This window comes from Mycetomoellerius zeteki, unplaced genomic scaffold (assembly GCF_001594055.1).
Source record: "Mycetomoellerius zeteki isolate Tzet28-1 unplaced genomic scaffold, Tzet1.0 scaffold89, whole genome shotgun sequence".
In the NCBI taxonomy this organism is placed as follows: domain Eukaryota; kingdom Metazoa; phylum Arthropoda; class Insecta; order Hymenoptera; family Formicidae; genus Mycetomoellerius; species Mycetomoellerius zeteki.
Window position 1 is genome coordinate 316444 of NW_017257924.1, and position 24581 is coordinate 341024.

General features: G+C 33.2%; 1 protein-coding gene across 1 annotated transcript; it reads left to right on the forward strand.

Annotated features, from left to right (window-relative positions):
* Positions 1 to 1180: 1180 nt before the first annotated feature.
* chic (profilin chickadee) lies at positions 1181 to 20898 on the forward strand. The gene is made up of 3 exons (XM_018459935.1): positions 1181 to 1433; positions 9726 to 9995; positions 17473 to 20898. The coding sequence occupies exons 1-2, from the start codon at positions 1323 to 1325 to the stop codon at positions 9993 to 9995; spliced, it is 381 nt and encodes a 126-aa protein (XP_018315437.1). The 5' UTR covers positions 1181 to 1322; the 3' UTR covers positions 17473 to 20898.
* The last annotated feature ends 3683 nt before the right edge of the window (positions 20899 to 24581 follow it).

Genomic DNA, 24581 nt, shown 5'->3' on the forward strand with positions numbered 1-24581 from the left:
TCATTTTATAAGTTACTTATAAGTTACCTTTTAGATTACTTTATATGCATTTATTATAGAAATTGAGTATAATGAGTTATTTTTTATATTACCTTTAACCATTTGCTCCAATTTCGTACAACTTTTTGTACTCAAATACATAAATAACTTACTTAGTAACTTTTCCAACCCTGATTAAATATGTATATACATATATATATATATCTATTTGAGTGCAAAAAGTTTTGCGATATTTTATATGATGAAAAAGCTGCGTAACGACACATAACGATGTCGACATTGACTAAAGGTTTGTTCGCGTTGCAAGTTTCAACATGCTCCAACATGCTCCAACATGCTCCTACTCACTCTATCAAGCGCGTTGGAGTGAGTAAGAACTATGGTAGGAGCATATTGGAACGTGTTGGAACATGCGATAGGAACAAACCTTAAGTTTCCACCGAAGATTAGAATTGGGTCAGAGTACAAGAACTGACCAACCACAGTCGAGCATTCCCCTGTCATTCGATTATAACAGGGGAATACTCGATTGTGATTGGTAAGACCTTACGACTGTTACGACTTCTATTGTAGACCCCGCATTATCTCGTTTTAAGTGCAAAAATTTTTGGAAATTTCAAGTAACGCGAACAGACCTAAGCACGTTGTAACGCCGATGCCACCTCCTGTGTTCCAAAATTGACTGCCAGCACTGAAAATCTATAGTGCACGTAACGTAAACTGTAGCATTTTCAGTGCTGGCAGTAAATTTGGAACACACAGCCACCGTATGCACGAAAATGTCTAGGGATATTGCAATTGGAAAATTATTAACTAGACATTAGGTCTGTTCGCGCTGCTTACACTTTATGTATTCAACATCTTCGCTTTTTTCTCATTTCAACGCTCAAAAATATATCTATAAGTTCTGTTCTCTCCAGGAGGAAAGAAGAGGAAGAAAGATGAACTAGTGCAAAAGTTCAACCAAAAAGAACAGGTCTCTTATCTTAAGTTGAAAAATTTTGGTGAATTTCGAGCAACACGAACAAACCTATTCATTTAAATGTCTCTAGAATACTTGTGTCGCTGGTTATGGAAATATCAGGTAGAGGGAGCAATGTAACTGTGAAGGACGACTTGGCGATGACGGCAATAGACGTTGGGAGGGGCAAAGAAGTAGAGTGTGTTGTAAAGGGGGGATTGGCGGAACGACCGGCGTTTCGGAGTTCGGAGAGCGCGTATCGGTAGTTGCGAGACGAGGCAGTTGGTGACGGGTTGCGGTCGTCCAGTGTGTCGTAGTGAACGGTTTTCATCGCCTTTTCCTTCCCTCCTTGTGTTCAAAAATGAGCTGGCAGGATTACGTTGATAAGCAGCTGCTCGCGTCTAGGTGTGTTACCAAAGCGGCGATCGCCGGACACGATGGCAATGTGTGGGCGAAATCTGAAGGCTTCGAAGTGAGTAGCAGCTCCAAAAGAATGTACCAAGAAACGGTAGAGAGAGAGCGAGAGAGAGAGAGGGAGCGAGAGCGCGCGTATGTGTGTGAGAGAGAGAGAGAGAAAGAGAAGACGAGAGAAAGAGTGAATGAGTGAGAGAAAGAGAGAGTGAGTGAGAGGGTGTGGAAAAGGGGGAGGGAGGAAAAGAGGGAACGAGTGAGTGATAGTCGTGAAGCGAGAACGAGGGATAGACAGGACAAATAGATTTGGTAGCACGCCCCCTCGATAAAAGGGAAAGTGCGCGGAATAAAGAGAGCCCTCCGATAAAGCATGAGACACGCTTTGTCGGCGCGAGGGAGAGAAGTGCGAAAGACAAGAGTGTAAATGAGCGAGAAGCGAGAGCGCGAGGAAGAAAGAGAGAGGACAGATGCTCCGATGCCTCCGATGAGATTATCCGCGCGGTTTTCGTTCGAGCTCATTCGGCTCGAGCACGAAACGAACCGGTTCAAACGAGTGAGCCGAAACTGTGCAGCGCCGCAATGCGCCGCGCGGCACATGCACGTCGACGATCGCTTCTAACCCCGAAATGTAAATGCCACGTATATCGTATATGTGCACCGTGCACACGATTGCCGGCCGGCCCCGGCCGGCCGGCCGGCCAAACGATCGCTCGATTAATCGGTCGCTTCTGTTGGTTGCTCGCTTCCTTGAATCCTCGATCGCTTCTGTTGCTATGAGACCCCTTGTATCACCGTCAGCGAATATTCTTATAATATCATGTTCCGGCGGCAGATCTTCGCCGTCACGAAATTCCATGGAACGACGATGAGTCGCTTGGTGGCGGCGGACATGTTCCACCGCCTTCGTTTCTCGAAAATACGCGACAATATAGTCGTACGAAATGCACGCGAATGTCTTTGTCACGCTCGGTCGTTGGATGACCGAGCGACGAAAATGTCTTTGGCACGTCGGACACGTTGGTTGCGTTCGCTCGCTGGTTTGAGAATCGATTCTATGCCGAACGCGTCGAAAAGGGTGTGGCGTGTAGTGGCGGTAGCGGCAGCCAGTTTTCGCATAAGAAGTCCGTTGTTTTTCAGCGAGAAAAAAATCTTTAAATCTGGTAGGGTTTTCACGATGAATTCGTTCTCTCGATGCCTCGCTCGATGCGAGCATGAAGGAAACGAATTCTACGACGGTGAATCATGCCTCGCGTTGTTGGAGACAGAGTTTTATGCCCACGTGTCCGTGGCATCGAAATTGGAGTTCCGAAATTCTCGCGTTTTCGTCCTGAATACTGGCTTGTGTTTCTCGAGAAGCCATACCTACCTACAATGGTTTTTCGGCGACGGCAACGATGACGCTTAACATGGCCGCGTTCTATCGACTCGCTGGACACGGGCCACACAGCGCGTTGTTGCATCGTGATTTATATAGAAATGGTATAATAGTTTATTTTCATCAGCAATCACGAGGATTCTTAATAATTGAACACGATTTGATTCGGAACGTCGACTTTATGTAGATTTTGGATAACTTTTCTCTCCATGGCTCAATAGATGAATGAACAGAATTTTTAGGTTATTTTAATGACAGTCACGTAGGCATGAAAGAGGATGCATGATTTTGCAGGATACGCGTATATTTCAATGCGAATATATATCTAAAAAAATATTATAATAAAAATTTTCTGACATTTTGATATTATCAATATCGTTCATCTTCGAATTAAAGTTGCTTATTTACTTCTCAAGTTAATTGTTCTTTCAGTTACAATTTCAGTTGAATATTGGAGCTTAAGGGGATACTGCAGCGACGACCTTGATCAATGTCGATAAAACTAATTCCAACGTAAAACATTACATTAAATAAAACATTAAGTAAAACATTATGTACATTTCATGCTTTGTTACATTCTACATATTGCATGAATGCAAATGTATACACTCAGAGTGTACTTTACCATTTAATTCTCTTGTAAGCTTCAAAATTATAATTCTCATTATATTTTTATACATTATTCAAATGTGAAAAACTTTTTGTTTATATATATATTTATATATATGTACTTGGAATCACGTATTTATATCATGTAAAGAAATGATCTATGTGGTAGCAGGAATCTGTAATTTATACATACTTTTTCATGTAGATTTTTTCACATGATAGTTTCCTGCAGCTATTTGTGTTTTTTCTTTTATTCTGGAGAAGGACTTTTTTATTCTGTACAAGAAAAACGAAAAAAATAGAAAAATACGAAATACGTGTTTCGTCGATATTACAGAACAGTATCCCCTTAAGGCGACCCTACACATGATCAGTAATATTAAATCAATAATACTGACAGTGTATCAATATTTTTACAATCCTGCACGAACAGTGTTATCGACAATATTTCACTTTAGTTTTACGTACATTATCTAGTGTACTGTGACATATTGTGACATGAATTTTAATAAAGTAAAAGCATGTAATAATATTAGTACTATTTACAAAAAAAGAATGAAACGTATGGTTTATTTACAAGATTATTTTGTCCATGATTAACGGATTAGAGTGATGAAAATACTGACCCGCCCTCTTCATACACTCAATATTACTGTCAATATCCCCACTACATAACAATACTAATGATCGGGAATCAAAATCCACATTACCATCAGTATTCTACGTCAATCCATCAATATTAAGGTGATCCTAAAGCCGTCTGTATTACCGACTAAATCGTAATCTTTGTATAACAAATACTTTTTTTCTCTTTCATAGATTCGAAAATTCTTTTCCAAGATTAAAGTATGAGCATTAATACATGTTTGTGAGGTGGAATTTATGCCGAAAACGACAAAAAATTTCGAAATTGAAATCTCAAGAAAAATTTTTTTATCGTTCTCGACATAAACTCCACCTCACAAACATGTATTAATGCTCATACTTTAATCTTGGAAAAGAATTTTCGAATCTATGAAAGAGAAAAAAAGTATTTGTTATACAAAGATTACGATTTAGTCGGTAATACAGACGGCTTTAGGAACCCCTTAACCACACACGATCAGTAATATTGTCAGTATTTATCAATAGTGACATTATTAATAATCGTGTACGGTCACCAGTTAAATACTCGCTTTGCCTGCGTCATACATATATTTGTATTTTTCGTAGTTTTTTTTAATAATACAAACGAAACTTGATGAATATTTATTATCAATCTTAAAAATTTATTTTTAATAAGCGGAGTTGTGTGCGCGTGCGTGGATATATATAAAATTACGTGTATATACATAATACATATACATTAATTATATTCGATTCTGTGTTTATTATAGATTGGAATTTGCTTAGAGGAGATAGATAGGAGTTGCAATTTAGAAATAAATTACTCCAAAAACTCTTAGCGATTGTTTTTAAGCAATATATTAAGAATAGATTTTAATCTTAAAAATTGGATTTTATAGATCTTTAATTCATTAATTTCGAACAATCAAAGTACGAATTTTTATTTAATAAAGATTAATTAAACATTTGAATAAATTTATAAAATACCGATAAAAAATAAACGTCATGAAAACATTTTAATTTTGTACTTCAATTCAATTTAACAAATGTTAATAAATTGATATACAAGGTGTTTCATCTTAATCACCCCAGGCGAATAATTCGGGGAAGAGATGTGGGATTGAAAAAAGTTTTGGACAAAAGTTATGTGACTTCGAAGGAGACACAAGATGGTTACCATGGGTTTGACCTTGGGTGACGTTGTCAAGGTCAGAGCAAGGTCACTTTGAATTCTTTAAATGGAACAGCCCATTTTTCGTTGCATATTTTCGTAGCATACCTCGAGAGCGTTTCAAAAACATTATAATAAAATATTTTTTCATTAAGTACTTTTTAAGTTATAAGGCTTGAATAAGCTACGAAAATATGCAATAAAAAATGGGGGATTCCATTTAAAAAATTCAGTAACCTTGCTCTGACCTTGACAACATTACCCAAAGTCAAACTCATGGTACCATCTTGTGTCCCTTTCGAAGTCATAATTTTTGTTTGAAACTTTTTTTAATTCCTTCTCGTCTCCTCGAATTATTCGCCTGGGGCGATTAAAATGACACACCCTATATATGTACAAATTGATATACACACACACACATATATATATATTAATTGCAAAATCGTTATTCATTAATGATTGACTTACGATTAATCCGATAGTTTAAGATTTTATATAGTTTGTGAATTATTTAAATTAAATCATATAATTTTGACATAAATCTCTTAGAAAACTCATCTTCGTAATAAAACATGCATATTTTTTAATACAGTGCAGTCATATTTATAGAATTTATGTTCTATTATTCTCCGTCTTTTTAAATAATATTTCATTGCAAGTCATTTGAGAATTTTTCCAATATATTTCATCAATTAAAATCAAGATTTTTTTTTATGTCTTCGTATAAATTCCGACGATTTACATGAAGATTTTTTTGTACCTTCAATGAAACCAATAATATTGGATTATATTGGAAAAACATGCATTGTGTCGTTTTCAGTTTATGTGTAGCTTAAACGTAACAAAATTATCGCATGAAAGCTATTTCTGCGCCATTATGTTGTTTGGGTTTTATAAAATTTGTTCGTGTTGCTTGAAATACCAAATGAAATTTAAAATGAAATAAATATATATATTCGAATGTTGTTGGAGAGAGAGAGAGAGAGAGAGAGAGAGAAAGCAAAGATTTTGAATGCAAAAAGTGCAAGCAATACGATCAAGCCTATTGTAATTTAGATAAGATGCATTCCTAGAAGTTCGCTCAGAATTTATTCTGTTTCGATGTTACACAACGTTTGATTCTTTAAAATTGAAAAAGAAATTTTGTGATTCGATGAATCTCACAGTGAAAGCTTATATCATGATTGGTGCGCCCTCCGCGTTGCACTTTTGAAGCTTATCGCGATTTCTGTCGGTAAATCTATCATTAAGGTGGCCGTTTTTCGTAAAAGACTCCTAGGACCATAGGATGTTAATTTGGATAATTAACCTCCTTGGATAATAAAAAGATAATTTGGCCTTCGCAATTTTTCATTGTTATTTGAACGTCGTTTGTACCATTCACATTGTTCAATATTTGTCCAATATGAAACGATATTGGTTTTATTAGAAACTCCAATTTTTCTAGGCTATAAAATTGTTTTATATCCGGTATCAAAATTTTATATGGTTCGGTATAATCATTTTTTAATATCGATACATCTAAATTGTTTTGTTCTGACTGGAAATTTACATTTTTCAGAATTTCGTAACTAGCTCAAAAGTATTTCTATAACATTCTGAATAGCAGAACGAGGAATTGTTATTGTGAAATTTTGAAATATAATTTAAAACAAGTATACCGTTTTTATCCTGATACGATATATCATCCTGATATGATAGTACCATTTCTGCCGATTCTTAAGATCTGTATCTGTATAATTCCATTCCTATTTGTAATTCCATCTTTATAGAGAAAACAGTAGTTTCAAGTTTTGATTTATTGTATTTCTTCAACATATTTGTATTTTTTCATTTTTAATGAAACAATCATTTAAATACCGTTTTAATGTTTTTATTGAATTGAATGATCGATAATAATTAAGGATGTATCACACGTACAATCCCTGCAAAGATAATTAAATTTGGAAATGTGTTTAATACTTATACTTTAAACTAAACATATGAAAGTTGTGTGAATAAGATTACATTTTTATTTAATAACACATTTTTATCGTTTATTTGTTTTATTTGATATTATTTTTATTGTTAAAAATTAAAATTTTTTTAATGATAACAAAAATCTAAATTTTTTATAGATAAGTTTCTTTAAATATTCAAAGTAACTTATGCAAAGTTTCATTGTGATTTACTGATTAGTTACAAAGATATAGAACAAATAAATATTTTGTTTATTTACTAGGCAACTAGTTCATGCATCGCAATGTAACTCTATACATAAATAATCTTAAATATATTATGTATATATTATAAACTTATATTTAAAAAATTGAGATTTGTGTCATTTATTTTGTAATATATTTCCATGCATTTTTATTAGAGAGAGAGAGAGCATAGATTAAAAAAATACTATTATTTATTAAAATAACTTATGATTCAGTTAGTAAACGGTCATCAAATTTATCGTATTATTTTTAAATATGATTTAAAATAATCTGTATTTTTTTCATAACTTTGTTATCATGTTGAAAATATATATAAAGCATCCTAATGAACTCTACAAATCACGTCGAAAAATATGATATAATAATAAGTAATTACTATAATAGTAATTATTATCAACTTATTTGCACTTTTTAATTAATTTGTGCACTTACTTTAGATGCAATGTATAATATTTAGAATATCGTTTTCATATTATACATACTTATTTGAATAAATAACCAGACGTGATGTAATTCGTGAATAATTAATATTTAATACGTGGGTTAATTGAAAACAAATACCTAAAGTTTTGAAGAACGTGACTGATTCGTATAATACATCTTCGAAACTCACGAAAATCTTTATGTCGGTCCTTGGAAGATTACAAAAGATTGCACTGGAAGTTCATACTTTCTATGGACTTCCACAATGTATATAAATGCATATAATATTGAAGAAATCAAGAAATACTGCTTAATAAATCGCAATACTTGTTAGCAAATAAGTATATTATTACAATTATTAAAATAATTTATCTAGTGACACAATACAAATAATGTTACTAACATTTCGATATTTTTTTGTCTTTTATGATTTCCAAAAATAACAAATCGATCTGAGACAATGGAATTTGCTAATTAGTAATAAATTTCTCAAATACATTTCTGAAATTTCAATCGATGATACATGATGTGAAAATGTACTTGAGATTTCCACGTTGTTTTAATTATAGGGTACGTAGAGGAAAGAATAAAAAACATGTATGGTACAATCGGAGTGTAAGCTATCGATTAAGTGTACTTAAAACTTGATCGGGACAGCCGTTATTGAGATCCGATAATCTCGATCGGGCGTAACTTGCCGGTTCGCGTAAAGGAGGCACAATGTCTCGCGTCATATCTTAGCGCCGAGACACTACCGTGTCTCTAGATAAGATTCTTTTCTAAGTCATCAGCGTGGTAGAATTCCAGCAGAAATATAATTTTATTTTTATACTTGTCGTATTAGTTTACCTCTAGCCACGCTACATCTATTATCTTTTGCATGAGTTGTATTTTCTTATAGGTGGAATATAATATAAGTTTCTTTTATTTCCTTAGCGAAAACTTTTATTATATTATCCAATATATTATCCAAATTATCATTTTAAAGATGGCTAAAAAAATTTATTAGAATTGTACAAATATAACATAATATAAAAAAGTACAATATATAAATATATAAAAATGATGGTTCACATCTGGGATTTTAATAATTGAATTTTTTAATGTCTATATTAATATAACAATCAGTAAGAAACAATAACTATAACGGAAGCTAGATCTTGAGTGCTTTAAATAATTTTATGTGAATTTATATACCACATCTCTTCGAATTACGCGCTGAAATAATTTTTCGAACTTATAAACGCAACTGAACTACCATAGTAATATCACAAATTAAATTGCTTAGGAATTTAATTTGATGCTTAAGTGGCATTATTTTAAAAAGATCTTAATGTATTGAAAATCTGTAATTAAATTTATTGCGAAAAATAATACCTCAGCCAGGAGTCGAATTCGGATCTCTAGCATTCCGTATTAGCACGGGTAATCATTGTATAATGAGTTTTACGGTGAAAAATTTTTTCCATGCATGAATCATTTATATCATGATTAGATAAGATTTATACTAATTTGTAATGTCTTTTAATAGTATAATTTTGACGGTTAATTCTAAAAAGATGGATTTGTAAAAAGTACATATTATTTATAAATTAAAATTCTTGTATCTAAATTATATATCTGTATTCATAATGAGTGATTATATGACACAGAATGCCATAATAATTACTGTTACAGCTTTAGGATTGCGTTTCAAGATCAACAAGTAATCATCGCGTAACTTTTTTGCTGAACTAGAAAATATATGTAAATTCATGTAGAAATATTATTAGACACGGAGATCTATCTTTGACCGAAAACTCTTTTCATTTGTTTGTGTTAGAATAATTATGGTTCTTCTACGATAAGGAAAGCCGTAACTTTTCCAGACGACTTCCGGAATACATATATGTGAAACGATCTTCGCGTAGTTTAAGTATGATATCACGCTGTCACTGTGTATAAGAGATTTCTCTTTGTTTCTAGGTAAGTAAAGAAGAACTGGCGAAATTAGTGCAGAGTTTCGAAGAGCAAGACATCCTGACGTCGTCCGGGGTTACCTTAGCTGGCAATAGGTACATCTACTTGTCGGGCACGGACCGTGTGATAAGGGCAAAACTCGGCAAAGTCGGCGTCCACTGCATGAAGACGACGCAAGCCGTAGTTGTCTCTCTGTACGAGGACCCCATACAACCACAGCAAGCCGCATCTGTCGTTGAAAAACTGGGCGAATACCTCGTGTCCTGCGGCTATTAGGTCAGTATGTGACAACTTTCAGCTTGCTCAGCTTGAAGTAATCGTCGCCATCACGAAAAGTTAGCGCTTTATTATAGGAACTTAAAGCGGATGTAGAGTGAAACTCCGTATCAGTTAAAAAATTCTCTGTTACGAATTTTGGGAGATATATATTTTATATTATAGAGAAATTCAGTTTTACCTTTCATGAAGTTTCATTAAAAGTTTCATTAAAGTCAGTTGAATCGATTTGTCAATATAGTGAATAGCGCAATCATATATCATAATTCACATAGAATGATTATTATAGAGATTGCGAAAGGCTTAATGTTTATTTACATAAGTGTAAAGGGATAGTAAAGAATGGAGTATGAGGCGCTGGGTGGCTCGATGCTCGGTTCGCGGACTAGCAATCCATGGATCTGGGTTTGATCCCATCCACGTCTCACACATGCAGAAAATTTACTTAAAAAAAAGGAACTTACTGCTCCATTTGTACGATTAAAAGTTAAAAGGTTTAAGATTGTTGTGAATTGTACGAAGATCTTAAAGGATTTTGAGATTATAAGATGTGTCTGAGATGTCCAGGAGTACTACCTACTCCTGTAGAATGTATGTAGATGTAAAAAAGAGAATGATTAAGACGCAAATAAGAAGTTAGATGGGCCGAATAGGCTAGTTCCTAAGGGCTACAACTTAAAAAAGAAAGAATAGAATATAGCAAAATACAAGAGTTTAGCTCTTGTATTCTTTGTTCAATTTGATGTCTTGTATAGCAAAAATGTAAGTTTTAAAAAGCTTTTTTTTAATACGAAAAATAAGTATTTCGGATTTCTAATATTTTTTTGTAGTTAATAGACAGTACAAAGTTTTTATTGGTATAGTTTATTTACCTTAAACATAGTAAATAATACTTAAAAAATTAAGTTTTTGCTAGATGCGGTGTATGTACCGGAGTTACCCTATAGAAAATAGCAGTCAGTTTCTTTTAGAAACGTTAAAGAATAGATTATAACCAACATCTATTGGTTTCTTCTCTGTAACCTGAACAGCATTTATAAGCGCTGCTCTAGCGCTTGGAAGGCCTCATGCGCTCTTACGTATTGAGCTTATAGCTTCATTAATATTGCGAGTTTCAAATAATCCTTCTATAGGAATATTCTACACATATAGAAATATAAATGAGTAAACAATCGATTTTTTGAAGCTGTCAAAGGTGAAAGGCCTTTTAAAATTTAGTAATGGATTACTGTAGAAAGCCCACATAATTTAAAATTAATTTAAAAATTATTATATATCCCCGACATTCGTATTAGGATTTTCGTCTCTAAATTAGCTTAAAAATACTTAAGAGAAAATGCGGTAGTGGCGGGACACCCTGTATGATTATATATTCAAATAAATTTATCTCAGAAATTGAATGTGAGAATATGCTTAAGACAGAGAACGAAATAATAATAAAGCGTTTTATATATATATATATATATATTTATGCAATATGTATATATAAAAAGACATATTTTAAAAATATTCAATTTTTTGTTATTTCAAATACGTTTAAGAGTTTTTAATTTTTTATTTATTATATAACTTGTGAAATATTCGAAGTTATTCCAGAATTTCATACGTTCAAAATGATTCAATGTGTTTTACATTAGGTCCATCACTATCTGTGAGACATGTTGGATTAACGCGACATTTATTCATGATTCCCCTCGTACGATCGCTTCGATTTAACCAGCAAGCTTGCATCCCACGTCGCTACGCGCTTATCATTATCGGTTTGTCACTCAATACTCGTCCCGCGGACGTTCGCGCACGATCCTATTGTGCCAATGTGCGTTTTCCCGCACGCTCGTCAAAATGCTTCTGCAATCGAAAAAAAAATGTTCTCCCTTTGGTCGAGTTGTTTCAAGTATTCATGTGTATTTACGTTCTTGTAATTCACGTAAATTATAATCGACAGCAATCCAGAAGAATGAAAACACAAAAAGTTTGCGTTTACGAACAGAAACTGGAAGATATTGACCCAATGATAAATTTCCGCTCTTAAAATTCAATACTTTAACTTTTATCGATTTCGAGAGGGCCCGTTTCCCTATCGTTCTCCCGTCGTCGTCATTATGTTGAATCGTAACGTTATAAGCGAAAAATGACACGTTGAAGTTTTCTTGCATGCTATTTGTAAATAAAGAGAATTTGGATAAAACAAAATAATGAGATTACTTTATAACACTTGTAAAAATGGCCGAAAGCTATCCTTATCTGCCCTAATAATTAATAAATAGTCCTAAAAGACATATGAAGTTCGTTTGCTTAAGGGATAACACCTATATAAAATTTTCAAAAAAATCGATTTTTTTTAAAATACACTTTAGAATCTCAAAAATGAAGTGCAAGTGGTTTTATTGCGATACATAATTTTTTTCGAAAGTTATAGGCTCCTAAAAATTCAATTGTTAACTTAAAAGTATTCACATTCAAAACTTTAAACGCGTTTTTCTCAAAACAGTATTTTTTAAGTTGGCTAGCAGTAGAACTCAAATAATTTTTAACCTATTTACTTCAAATTTTAATAGTATTTAACAAATCACATTTTCTAAAGAAATACATAGAATTTTTTTGATAAATTACAAATTTTTTGAGTTACGGCTGATTTTACTCGACTCTTTTTTGACGAAAATGGAACTTTTTGTTTGTACTTCCGCTATTTTGTCAAAAATCAATATTTTCAAAAACGGCTACGTATTTCTGTAAATATTTGAGTAAAGAAAATAAAAATATTTGTTTTTTTGTGTCTAAACCAAAAATTACTACATTTGTGCTGTTAGCCACGGAACACCATGCTATTTCGACTGTCTCCATCACGCTGCTGCAGATTCGCCATTTTGATAAATAAAATTCTAAAAAAATTATTTTTTGTACTTTTTTATGTGCTTAATAAAGTTATAAAACTCATTTTTTAATAGCACGATTTATTAAACAAAAAATAATTCTCAAACGTAGACCTTATTTACAACCGATTACATAGATGTTATCCTTTAATGCGCCAATTTTTATTTCACGTGCCTTTTACGATTTATTATCTATCAACCCAGTAATCGTAGATATAAATGTTATAACTGATATAACTGCTAACATATACATAAATATACATCATTTATATTATTATGTAGTAGTTATATTTATGATTTGCTGGGAAGGCAAGTAAGGATAGCTTTCGAGTTTTATAAGTGCCTTAAAGCGATTTGATTATCTTGTTTTATCCTGCACATTTTTTATGTACAAATGAGACACTTGCAGAAAAGATTTCTATATTCAATATGCTATTACTCCTCGATATAGAGCCAATCATATTTATTCTTTAAGGAAGAATATTTTATTCTTAAATGAAAAATTCTAAAATCTAGAATAAAATATTCTTGATGCTGTCTCATTAATTTTTAATAGAAAAATTTAGGTTAGACATAATATTCTTTATTTAACATTAAACACTGATCTAAAGAGAATCTCTCTTATTTATTGTTGCGAAAAGAAGTTTGCAGAATATTAGTTTACATTTTTCGGCAACGAAAAACTAGACTCGGCCGGGACCTTTGTTTGTATAGCATACGAACTGTGATATCAGAAACAAAACGTTAAAATTTTTCTTGCAAAACGTCGAAATAAGATATTTTTTGCATGTTACTTTTCGTATGTTACTTTTTATAGGGACAAACTAATACAGTGTTAAAGAAGAAAATCATATCTTTACGAAAAAATTCAAAAAACAAGACTAAGTACCGTTTTAAAAAGAGGAAATCATAAATTGTAAGAAAAAATACGTTATAATATTTGGTTTTAAAAAGTATAATTATTTCAATAGATGAAGTCGAAATATTTTGAGATACGCTCATCGAATGACATCATCACCGAATGATATGCTCTCCAGTTTTCTGAAAATAGCCATCATTTCTATTTCTTTTTGAACGCGTATACTTATCTTTATATTTTACCACAAAAGTTGTAAGTAAAAATTCTTAACATTTCAAATAATAAAATATAAATTTTATAAAATATCGGTTAAATATTTTGCAAAAAATTCGTTTTTTTACTTATGATTTTACTCTATGCGAAGTAATAGCTAACGATCGTCTTTCACATTTTCACTTTTAAAAAGCGTTTTCTATAAATAAAACTGTTTTTTAAATAAAATATTCAATTTCAAATATTGGTAAAGAATTTATAAATCTACATCATCCGGGTCCAAGCTAGATTTTTCAAGCGTTTCGTTTGAACATTCAAATAAAATATCGCCATAAAAAATACGGCGATTATTAGAGGAAGGTTCAAAGTGAATTTAGCTACAATTAAAAATCTTATAGCACCAACCGTACAGAAATGCCAATTAATTAAAACTTTTTGGGTCTAAAAGATCCACTGATGTAGTTATAGATAAATCCTAATTGGTCAAAAAATCTATTATTAAAAAAGAGTATGCAATGGCATATTTTATAGACTAACACTCTTTAAATCACATTTTCCTAAATAAAAATTAAAGTTTTATAGCTTACAAGTAGAAATCATCGGACGCAATTTTTTTGATCATTGATTCGTCATTCATCGTGTAATCAAAGAGTACGCGATTTGGATAATTTTATAATAACATTTGGATTATTTTGACATTGATTGAATTATTTGTATAATTATGTCTTGCATAAAAAATAATATGAACGATTCTAGATGATTTTATAAGTTCGATCTGTCGAATTATATTATTAGATTCTTGATAGAAAATATAAAATTTCCATACAAAAATACAGATCTATACAATATTTGTTTTTATAAAATTATATTAAACATTTAGGTACAAATTTTTTCTGATTTAAGTTAATTCAATTTTAATCAAATCCATGTGTAATGCGCTCAATTAATAATATTAATTAATTAATATTAAATTAATTAATTTTTATTTTATTGTTTAAATTCAACTACTCTATTTTTGTTAATAATTTAAAAAATAATTTGCTATAGTTTGTTTTTATCATTATATTTGGCGTTTGGAATATTTTTTAAAAGTGTTTGTTATATCGTATCACCAAAATCTTCTCAATCGTAGGAACGAGGAATAAAAGATTTTAGTGACACGCGATGAAGTTCAGCGCTTGATTTTCAGGCGACGCAACACGATACGCGAATTCCGCATGACTCACGGACGGATAATTCTCGGCAAGCGTTTTAGCTTGATATCAGTTTACGTCGATGACTAATCACGTCACTTGTGCGTTTGTTTGGGTCTCTAGGTGGCAATATGGTGACGATAAACATTTTTTCTAAGAATGATTGAGGGACAAGACGTCTCTTTGCACATTTTCATGGATAATTGCTCAATTGTGTCTGCATATATACATTGCATATTTGTTTTTGACGATATCAACTGAAAACGAATACAAAATGCTAATAACTTAATTTTCGCTATTAAGAATGATATGTAAATTTATTAATTATTATGTGATGTATGTACAGAAAAAATATTTTATTTTAGAAAACACAGTTGCTATGTCATTAATCTCTATATAAGAAGTAAAAATTGATTGAGAATATAAATTTTGTTTGTTGAAAATAATTTTATATTAAGTCTCTGTAAATTATTTTAGCTGTAATAACAAATTGTTTTACTTCGGTAGGAAAATATATTTACTTCAATAGCAGATTAAATTTGCTTTAGAAACAGATCCATTCTTATAAACGAAATTATTCAATAATGAATTGCATTTTTCAGTGTAATCCATATTATTTGCTGTAATATCAAATAATTGATAATAAAATTTTTACATCAAACATGTAACAATTACAGTTTGCTATAGCAGCAAAACTTTTTCTCTACGGATATAACTTCTAATTATTACTTGGAGAAGTGAAAGAAAAAATAGAAACACGACACTCTTTTATTATATTTTTAAAAATTAGACACTCGACTTTATTCACGCGACTACTTGTTAACAAGATAATTTCAATGTAGAGGTTTCCATTTGAAAATTTGAAGGTGATTTTTACATGACCTTAATATCACTAGCCAAGGTCACACTGGTATTTTTGTTTAATGCGTCTTCAAACTCTACAAATGTAGTATGAAACATTCCTTTCGGAAATGTTTAATTTAAAAATCTTAAAATTCCGACACTTTTCGGATATCCTGTATAGCTTATTAGAAAAATCTACCATTTAAATTAATAGCGAATTTAATTGAATGCACTTAATACACATTAGTGCACATTAAAGCCGTCACACAAATTGACGTAAAAATGTGTGCTTAATATATTCATGCATAATTACGGAACGTGCGCAAAGAACCGCTATACGCGCGAATGAGCCAGGTGCTTGCTAAAGCGAGATAGCAACATTTTGGCTGGCGCATGGTCTACTCAATACCTCTAAACGAAGCGTGAAGCGGTTCTCCACGTGCTCATTGTGATCGTGTACGAACGTTCGGACTTTATTAATAATTTTTCTATGTATTTTAAATACGTCTTTTCAGTTTTTTTCTTAAATTGCGCGTCGATTACTGTCGGAAATGCAATGCGATCATGGTATGCCTTCCGAATTGCGCATAAAGCGTATAATGCGTCGTTTGTTAAATTATTGTTCACCGAATAATAAAGAAGGATACAATAATGCATCATGCGCGTAATTCGGAACGCACTCATAGACTGAAATAATCTCACAAATTAAATTGATCGTCAGTTTTAATCATAATGCTACACCCAAAAAAAATATTCTGCCATTTAGCGATTCCGTGTTAATGTCAGAGGATTTTCCATTTATATATGACTTTAAGAGGATACTCTATAAAATAAAGGAATTTCGTATAACTCTAAAGTACTGGATTTAGGATTGCGATCCTCTCAATACTAGAAGAATGTCTTGTATGTACTGACGTGTACGCGTATTACTGTAGCACGTAAATGACAAACCTCTTCTAACAAGTAAGCGTGCCGCTAGTATTTTGTGTATCCTTTTATTTCAAAAGGCTATTCGAGTTATTTTTATAGATGAATACATGTTATAAATATACGCACCTGATTAATGTAAGATTAATGTAAGATTTTTTGCTTAGAGGAAATGCTAAAAGGAATTCCCCGCTTATCGGCAGAATATTTTTTTTGGGTGTATAATAGTGTCTTAAAACCTATAAATAACTTATTACGAAAAATATTATATAGCGTGTCTCGCAACTTGCGACCGAAATTTTAATTCCCAATGTTACAACGTACTTCTTTATTTAAATTAACGAAATTTAAATGAATGGATAAACATGAGTCAAAAAGTCTTATGACAAAACATTGCTTTTACAAGACAAAATATCGTTCAATTTGCAAAGTTTTGTTTTTCACCGCGTATTATAACTTTACTATCGCAAGCAAGAATGAATGAATGCAGAAACGAGTGTAGGCTTAATGACGTCTCATCACGTCTCACAGTCTATTAATCTGCAACTTAATCTTGCTTTCTGTTACAGTAACCTCTGGGACCCAACATAAATATCTAATATTAATAATAAACGATACGATCGATTATTTTAATGAACAGCGAATGGAACATGCGCCATACCGCACGAGTTGCCCCGGAATTGCCGCACGCCCTGCCGCGCGACTCACGATGAAAATGCAGCGACACAGCAGCAACAGCAGTAACAAATACACAGCCGAGAACAGCGCATCTACCATTACTGCTCCAGTCATTATTCTTTTCTCAATTTTTGTTTCTTTGACGCGACGTAGAGAACGGAAAGGAAGGCACGCGCGATTTCATGCTGAGTATTGCTGAGTAAACGCACGTACCATACGTAAACAACGACGCACCCCTTCTCCCTCTTCCTCTTTTTCCCATGCTTTTTATCGTAAAAACCTGTGTTGTTTCTCTCTTCTCCTTTCGTTCTCCGTTCTCTTGTCTTCTCGGTCATACACGTATACGTACTTAAGCATCGTAGATACGTGTGAATAGGTACGCGTGTCTCGTGTCCTGTCATCGTGTTATGTCCTGTGATGCGTACGAGCGTCGGAGATTATGGGGAAACTTCGGCGTCTTATCGATATCGATATTAATATCGATGTCATTTGCCACATCTGCTCTCTATCTGCTCCCAATCCCTGTAATGATCGCGCAGCAATGCGAGTCTCGACGGCTGTGACGCGCGAGAGAGATGCGAGATCACATCTGAGACGCCGACGCGTCGCGAGGAATGATGACAAGGATCGATGGCGGTTTTGACGATCGATCGGTGGGAGAATCGCCGCTATCCGTGCGAGAGCTGGTGACGCACGTTACAAGACGTCATTGACATCATAGCATTGAAGTATAATGGTTACGTTCAGCAGAAAAAAATCAGTTGACGCTTAATGATTCTTTGATACGATTAGTTCTTGCTTTTAATTCTTTGCTGGATCTAAATGAAGGAACCAATCGTATCTCAAGAATCATTAAGCGTTAACTGATTAATTTTCTCTGCTGAACGCAGTCCATAATACTGGAACGAGCGCTGACGCTAATTTCTCGGGTAACAAATGTTAAGAATACTCCAGTCACCTCAAATTTTGATATGAAAATCGTGCTCGCATCGCAACATTTCGTGGCTGACAGATTTCCGAGCAGATTTCCTGAATAGTCGTCAACTTTAACGATTAATATCTCAGTTCACAGGATAGCGACGCTTTTTTCTTGTTAAATCTTTATTTTTATAGGAAAACGCATCGATTAAGTGTATTTTTATCACAATTTAAAACGACAGGGGTATTCTTAATGCTGATTCTACAATGAGTCGGTAGTCAGAAATCTTAGTCTTAATCGGTGAAGTTGGCCAATCAGCGTTAGTCGTACAAGTTGGCTATTGGTCAACTTCACTGATAAGACTTAGGACCGACTCATTGTAGAATCAGCATAACAATTACCATTTCACGATCCGACGAAGAGGATTCTATGTGGTCTTTTTAATGCAATTTGGCTAAAAGTTTCATTACTACAGATTGGATTATGCGCCGAATTGTCTCTGGTGAGAGACGTATATCGTATCAAATTGAAACAAAAGATTAGGTTAAATTAAAGGACTTAATCTATATTTTAATGAAATACACTTAACGTATTAGTATATAGTAGTGTATGTAATATATATGCTACGTATACTACTAAACTTTTTTTTACGAAAATGTATCCTACTATACTATTTACTGCACTTGCGCAGTATAGGTTAGAAAAGGACTAAGACATCACTTGGATCACTTATAGATATTCTTTCTTAGGATGCACTGAATATAACCTTGCATCGCACCAATTGCGTGTAAGCGCTGCACTATACTGAAGTGGTGTATATTACACCATGATGTATATTATTTCATTATTGCACTAAAATCCTACTCCTGTTTTACTTCTATTTTCAAATTTTAAATGTCACACTCGCTCTACACCGTTCCTTTGAGACGGAACGTAGCAAAATCGTATTTGGTACATAAAACATGTCAAAACACATTACATCGAATGAGTTTATCTATCATCAGCCATGGAAACACACTACTAAGTGTTGCACTGGTGGGCGATAATGCAGCTAAGGAAAAGTGCTATTAATGAAGGCGGCATAGAGCCGCGCTCGTTCCAGTGTTATATTTTAGTACATCATAGACATTCGTAAGCGATGCGAGTGCACGATTTTTTGATTGAAAAAACGTGGCGTATGATCTTTTGCACGATCTCACTATTATGGATCTAGTAACGGAGATAGGCAAATCAGGTCTGGAATCTGGCATGCCTTTGTCATCAAAAAATTAAGACCCGACCAACGTTATTTTGACTTTAAGCGAGGCTCGAAACTCTTTACTTCTGTTTCTCCCTCTCTCTTGGCTTTAGGCTCGATTGCACCAACGTTACTTTAACTTTAAACGGAGGTTTGAAACTCTCTTGCTCTATGTCTCTCTCGGCTTTAAAAAGAGAGAGGGAGTTTTAAGCTTCGCTTAAAGTCGAAGTAACGTTGGTGCACTCTGGTCTTAAAGAAAGAAAGTGAGAGTTTTAAGCTTCGCTCAAAGTAACGTTGGTATAATCGGGTCTAAAAGGCGCGAATCGCAATTGATCATAACATGAGTGGTGATTCGCTATGGGATGAATGACAATTTTAAATGCGACGTCACATCGTCTTTCATTTCTTGCGTTACACGCGCTTGGTTTTTTTTTTTGTTTCGGAAAAGGAGGAGTCACCAGAGTATCTTCTGTGAGAAATCGGATCATTAGCTTGAATTTATCGGAGATAATTTTGTCACTGCTTGTGAAGAATATATGTATGAAATATTGTTTAAAAATAATATGTTGTACGCGAAAACAATCGATTTCATCTTGTATCATATATTTAACACACAAAGTATATACAGTTGCTTATTTGCTTCATGCATTTACGCTTGTATGAAGAAATACACATCAATGATCAATCGACAAATATCAGAAAGAGAGAGAGTGAGAGGGGGGAGAGAGAGAGAGAGAGAGAGAATGGAAGAGAGAGAGAAAGAGAAATAATGATAATAAATAATATACTGTTGTGTGTTTAGGCTTACTATCTTTTTTGTAGAGCACGATAGGATGAACATGTGCGCGAGGCAGAGAGAGGGAGCACGCGTGTGTGTGTGTATGTGTGTACGTAGGTTTGTTCCTACCATAGCTCTTACTCCACAAACGTATTGGAGTGAGTAGAAGCTATGATAGGGAGCATGTTGAAGCATGCGACGTGAACAAATCTCCTTAGATAGTATACAACATCCATAACGTCTATGAACGTTCTATGAATATTTGTACATTTTTAGAACATTCTATGAACGTTTTTAGAAATTCTGTACTGTATGGGTCGTGATTGATTGAGAATGAGAGAAAAAATAGAGAATGATCACGAATTTTGAAAATAACAGCGAGATAATGAGAAAAAAAAGAAGTAAACGAGAAAATGTAGAGAAAAAGAGGGAGAGGAAAAGGTGCGAATTCGCCTGAAATGTGTGTATTCGCGCGCGCATAATATGTGAGAGGGAGAGAGAAGATGTGACAAGGTAGCAAGAACGGAGATATGATGATGCGATAACGATAGCGGCGGCGATAATGATAATGATAAAATGATGACAATGTGAGTATGCGGCAGCGGGTGATACGGCATGGATTGGCCGCAATCCTGGCCGCCTCCCCCATTTCCCAAGAATCGATACGGTCCTTTTAGCTATTTACTGTCTTTATTATTGCTATGTGTAAGAAAAATAAAACAAAATGGCGAACGATGTGTCATAAACTGCTGAGATTTTTATCGACAAGACGGTGTGTGAGAGAGAGATATACGCAAAAAAGAACACATCCACATCAGCGTATATATAAACATATACACATATTACATGTACACATATTGTCTCATTTACAAATGCATGTGAGAATAAAGAAGATTACACGGCAGATGCATTCGCAGGTATATCGATGGTGGGATTTCTCAAGGGGGTCCATCGAATGAGCCTAATACCGATTCGCGAGACGTTGAGTGGAAAATATATAGCGTAATAAATGAGTGATGAGATAAAACTTTTTCTTGATTAGTTTGTATATTTGTGTAGAAATGTCGGCCTGGTTTTAACATGCGTTTTACGAGAATATTGAAATATTAACGTTTCGCGATTATTAGATATCTCACTGTTTTATATTATATATTAATATAAAATATATTAAATTCTGATATAGTCTGATATATACTTATGTACAAGACCATATCCTATTTCTTGATAGAGAAAGAAGGGAAGCGTGATGTTCGACTTCTCCATTACGTCGAAGAATGCACGATCAAATTAGCCAGAAGTTTCCGATTTAGGTTTTCGAATGTCTTCGGCGGCATTAGACGACTTGGTGCGTAGTATTCGTGATTAGTTAATCGTATCTATTCTCAGGATCACCTAATCATTCCTAATTTTAGCACTTTTATTCGCTTGTTGCCTCTTATCTTCATTTGCCAGCTTGACGTCGACTTTGCGCGTGGTCGTGTCATCTTATCTTTCGGATTTGTGTCCTGCCTCCGCATCCTTTTGGGTCGGTTTCCAGTTGTATGACCAATCAAAGAATAGTAAACTGAAACGCAATGTATGTACTAACACGTATGAGATATTTTTTATTGATGATAGATGAAATCGCGAAATCGCACGAGAATTCATTTTTGAAAGGAGAAGAAAGAATAAAGAAGAAGAGGATTTTTGCTTATCTCTTTTACATCGAAAACATAAAGAAGGATATAGCGACGGTGTACCTGCGAATTCCTGCCGGTGTATCCGAAATTTCCGCGTTAATTGCGCGTGCATATTTATCAATGGAGAACATGAACACAGGTACACACATTCAGAAGTTACACACATACACTCACACACACACACACACACACACACACACACACACACAATTATTACTATTCTACTATTACTACTACTGCTACTATTACTACTATAATTGGATGCTTGTCGATTCGTCAGACCGTCAAGCAGCGGCCCAAACTACTATGTAACGATTTTTATTGATAACAAAGGAAGGAATAAATATTGAAATAATTGTAATAAAAAAGAAAAAAAGAAGGCCCAAATGACTTTTAAACGATTGTCCAAGCATATTGGTATCTATCTTGCTCTTCCGGATTCCATTTCTAGTGCATCTTCGTATGTTCAAGGGATTAATATTATACACATATTTCTTCTCGGCAACATTATACGTATATATGTTTTTTCTTGTCGATATCGATTGACTTCAGTTAATTTATTATTCCTTTTAAAAGCAAAATAAGAGATAAAGATGACACCTTTAATTTTATCGAATAGCTTTAATAGTCTCATGTACAATAGATTAAAATTTTGACAAATGGAAAATGTAAAACTTATATGAAAAGTATATATATTGTACTTTTTTTCTTATCCGTTGCATATTTTGTTGATATACTTCTACTTCAATATTCTTCAAAGAAGAAATTATTTAACGAAAAAATTGTTGATATTGACCTGTTATTATTATAATAGATATGCTAATGAAGTATTATTCGTATTAATACGTTTCTCTAATCGTTATAACAATGTTATACAACATAGTTTTATTAATTTATTTGATATATGAATAAATGAGGACAGCGCGTCTTATTTTTGCATCTCTTCCCATCTTGAGATCGAGATTGGATGCGTTTACTGTCGAGAAGAAAGGACGTTAATAGGTTAATAGGATCTCAGAAAAGATTACGAAAGAAAATATATATATATATATACTCTTATATATATAAAAAAAAAAATATATATATATACAGAGTATACAAAAGTCCCGGACCCCTTAAACATTTTGAAAAGTAAGCATTTTTGAGAAAAATGTTTCAGACAAAAGTTGTAGGGTTTAAAAAGATCTATTTACTGATCATATCCGTTTGACCTTGGCGTTGCCAAGGTCAGATCAAGGTCATATTGATTTTTTTAAACGAAACACCCTATTTTTTATTCCAGAATCTAATAGCTGACCTCGTGAGTTTTCCAAAATACTTTAATAGAAAATAGGAAATAAAGGTCTGTAATGATCGAAGCTTTAATAGTCTTTTTTAAATCAGTACTTATTGAGTTATCAGGAGTATCTTGAAAGTTAAAATATCGCTGGCATTAGCGTTATTCAAAGTGTCCGACCGACGGCTAAAACCTTTTGAATATTGTTCAGGATCATAACCTAGATAACATTTGTCAAGATTAAGGACATTGAAGATTGTTTCTCTTATTTACATTTTTACGTAAAAATGAATTTTTAGTACAAAAATAAAAATAAGAAGAATAATTAGAAAATCGACGTGACCTTGACCTGACCTTGGCGACGCTACCCAAAGTCGATGTGTGTGTGACCAGTAAAAATAGATCTTTTTAAACCCCACAACTTTTGTCTGAATCATTTTTCCTAAAAATGCTTCGTTTTTTGAGATATTTCGCCGATCAGGGATTTTACTCAGTCGGTATATATATCCACGTACGAATAGGATAGAAGGAAAAAGAGTCGACAAAAGGATAAGGAGTATACGTACCTGATAACTAAACGTTACTTTTATAAAGCTGAAATACATATACTTCTCAAGATTTTTTGCATTCGTCGTCGACAACGATTAGAGACGCACGATTGAACAAAAAAAAATTATGTTTAAGACAATAATAAATTTATATAAAGTGGTATAAAAAAAAAGAAACTCCAAGGCGTTTGATGTTTGCGTTTAAATGCGTGTTTAGCGAAGTACTAACGAAATCGATGCAAAATGTGAGCAATGCGATTATATTTTTTACGAATTGAAACGCAACCAAGGTAAGTACATACATTTAATTTTTTCTTATAAAGAAATGAAACAATGAAGAAATTTATCTTTCGTATCATTTATATTGTTCAACATTTTTTGAGCAAAAATTATGTTATAATAGATGTAGATTGTAAAATATTTTCTATAATTGCTAACAAAGTAGAAACTACAGTATTCTTGACGAAGTGACATATTTATTAAAATAATAAGAAATGTAGTATTTTAAGAAAATTGATGAATATCTTTAAAACGTTAAGCAGGAATTATTTTCAACATTTTAA

Coding starts and splice junctions, on each gene's coding strand:
- chic (XM_018459935.1), top strand. CDS start 1,323: ATGAGCTGGCAGGATTACGTTGATAAGCAGCTGCTCGCGTCTAGGTGT. Junction 1,434..9,725: donor CGAAATCTGAAGGCTTCGAA/GTGAGTAGCAGC, acceptor CTTTGTTTCTAG/GTAAGTAAAGAAGAACTGGC.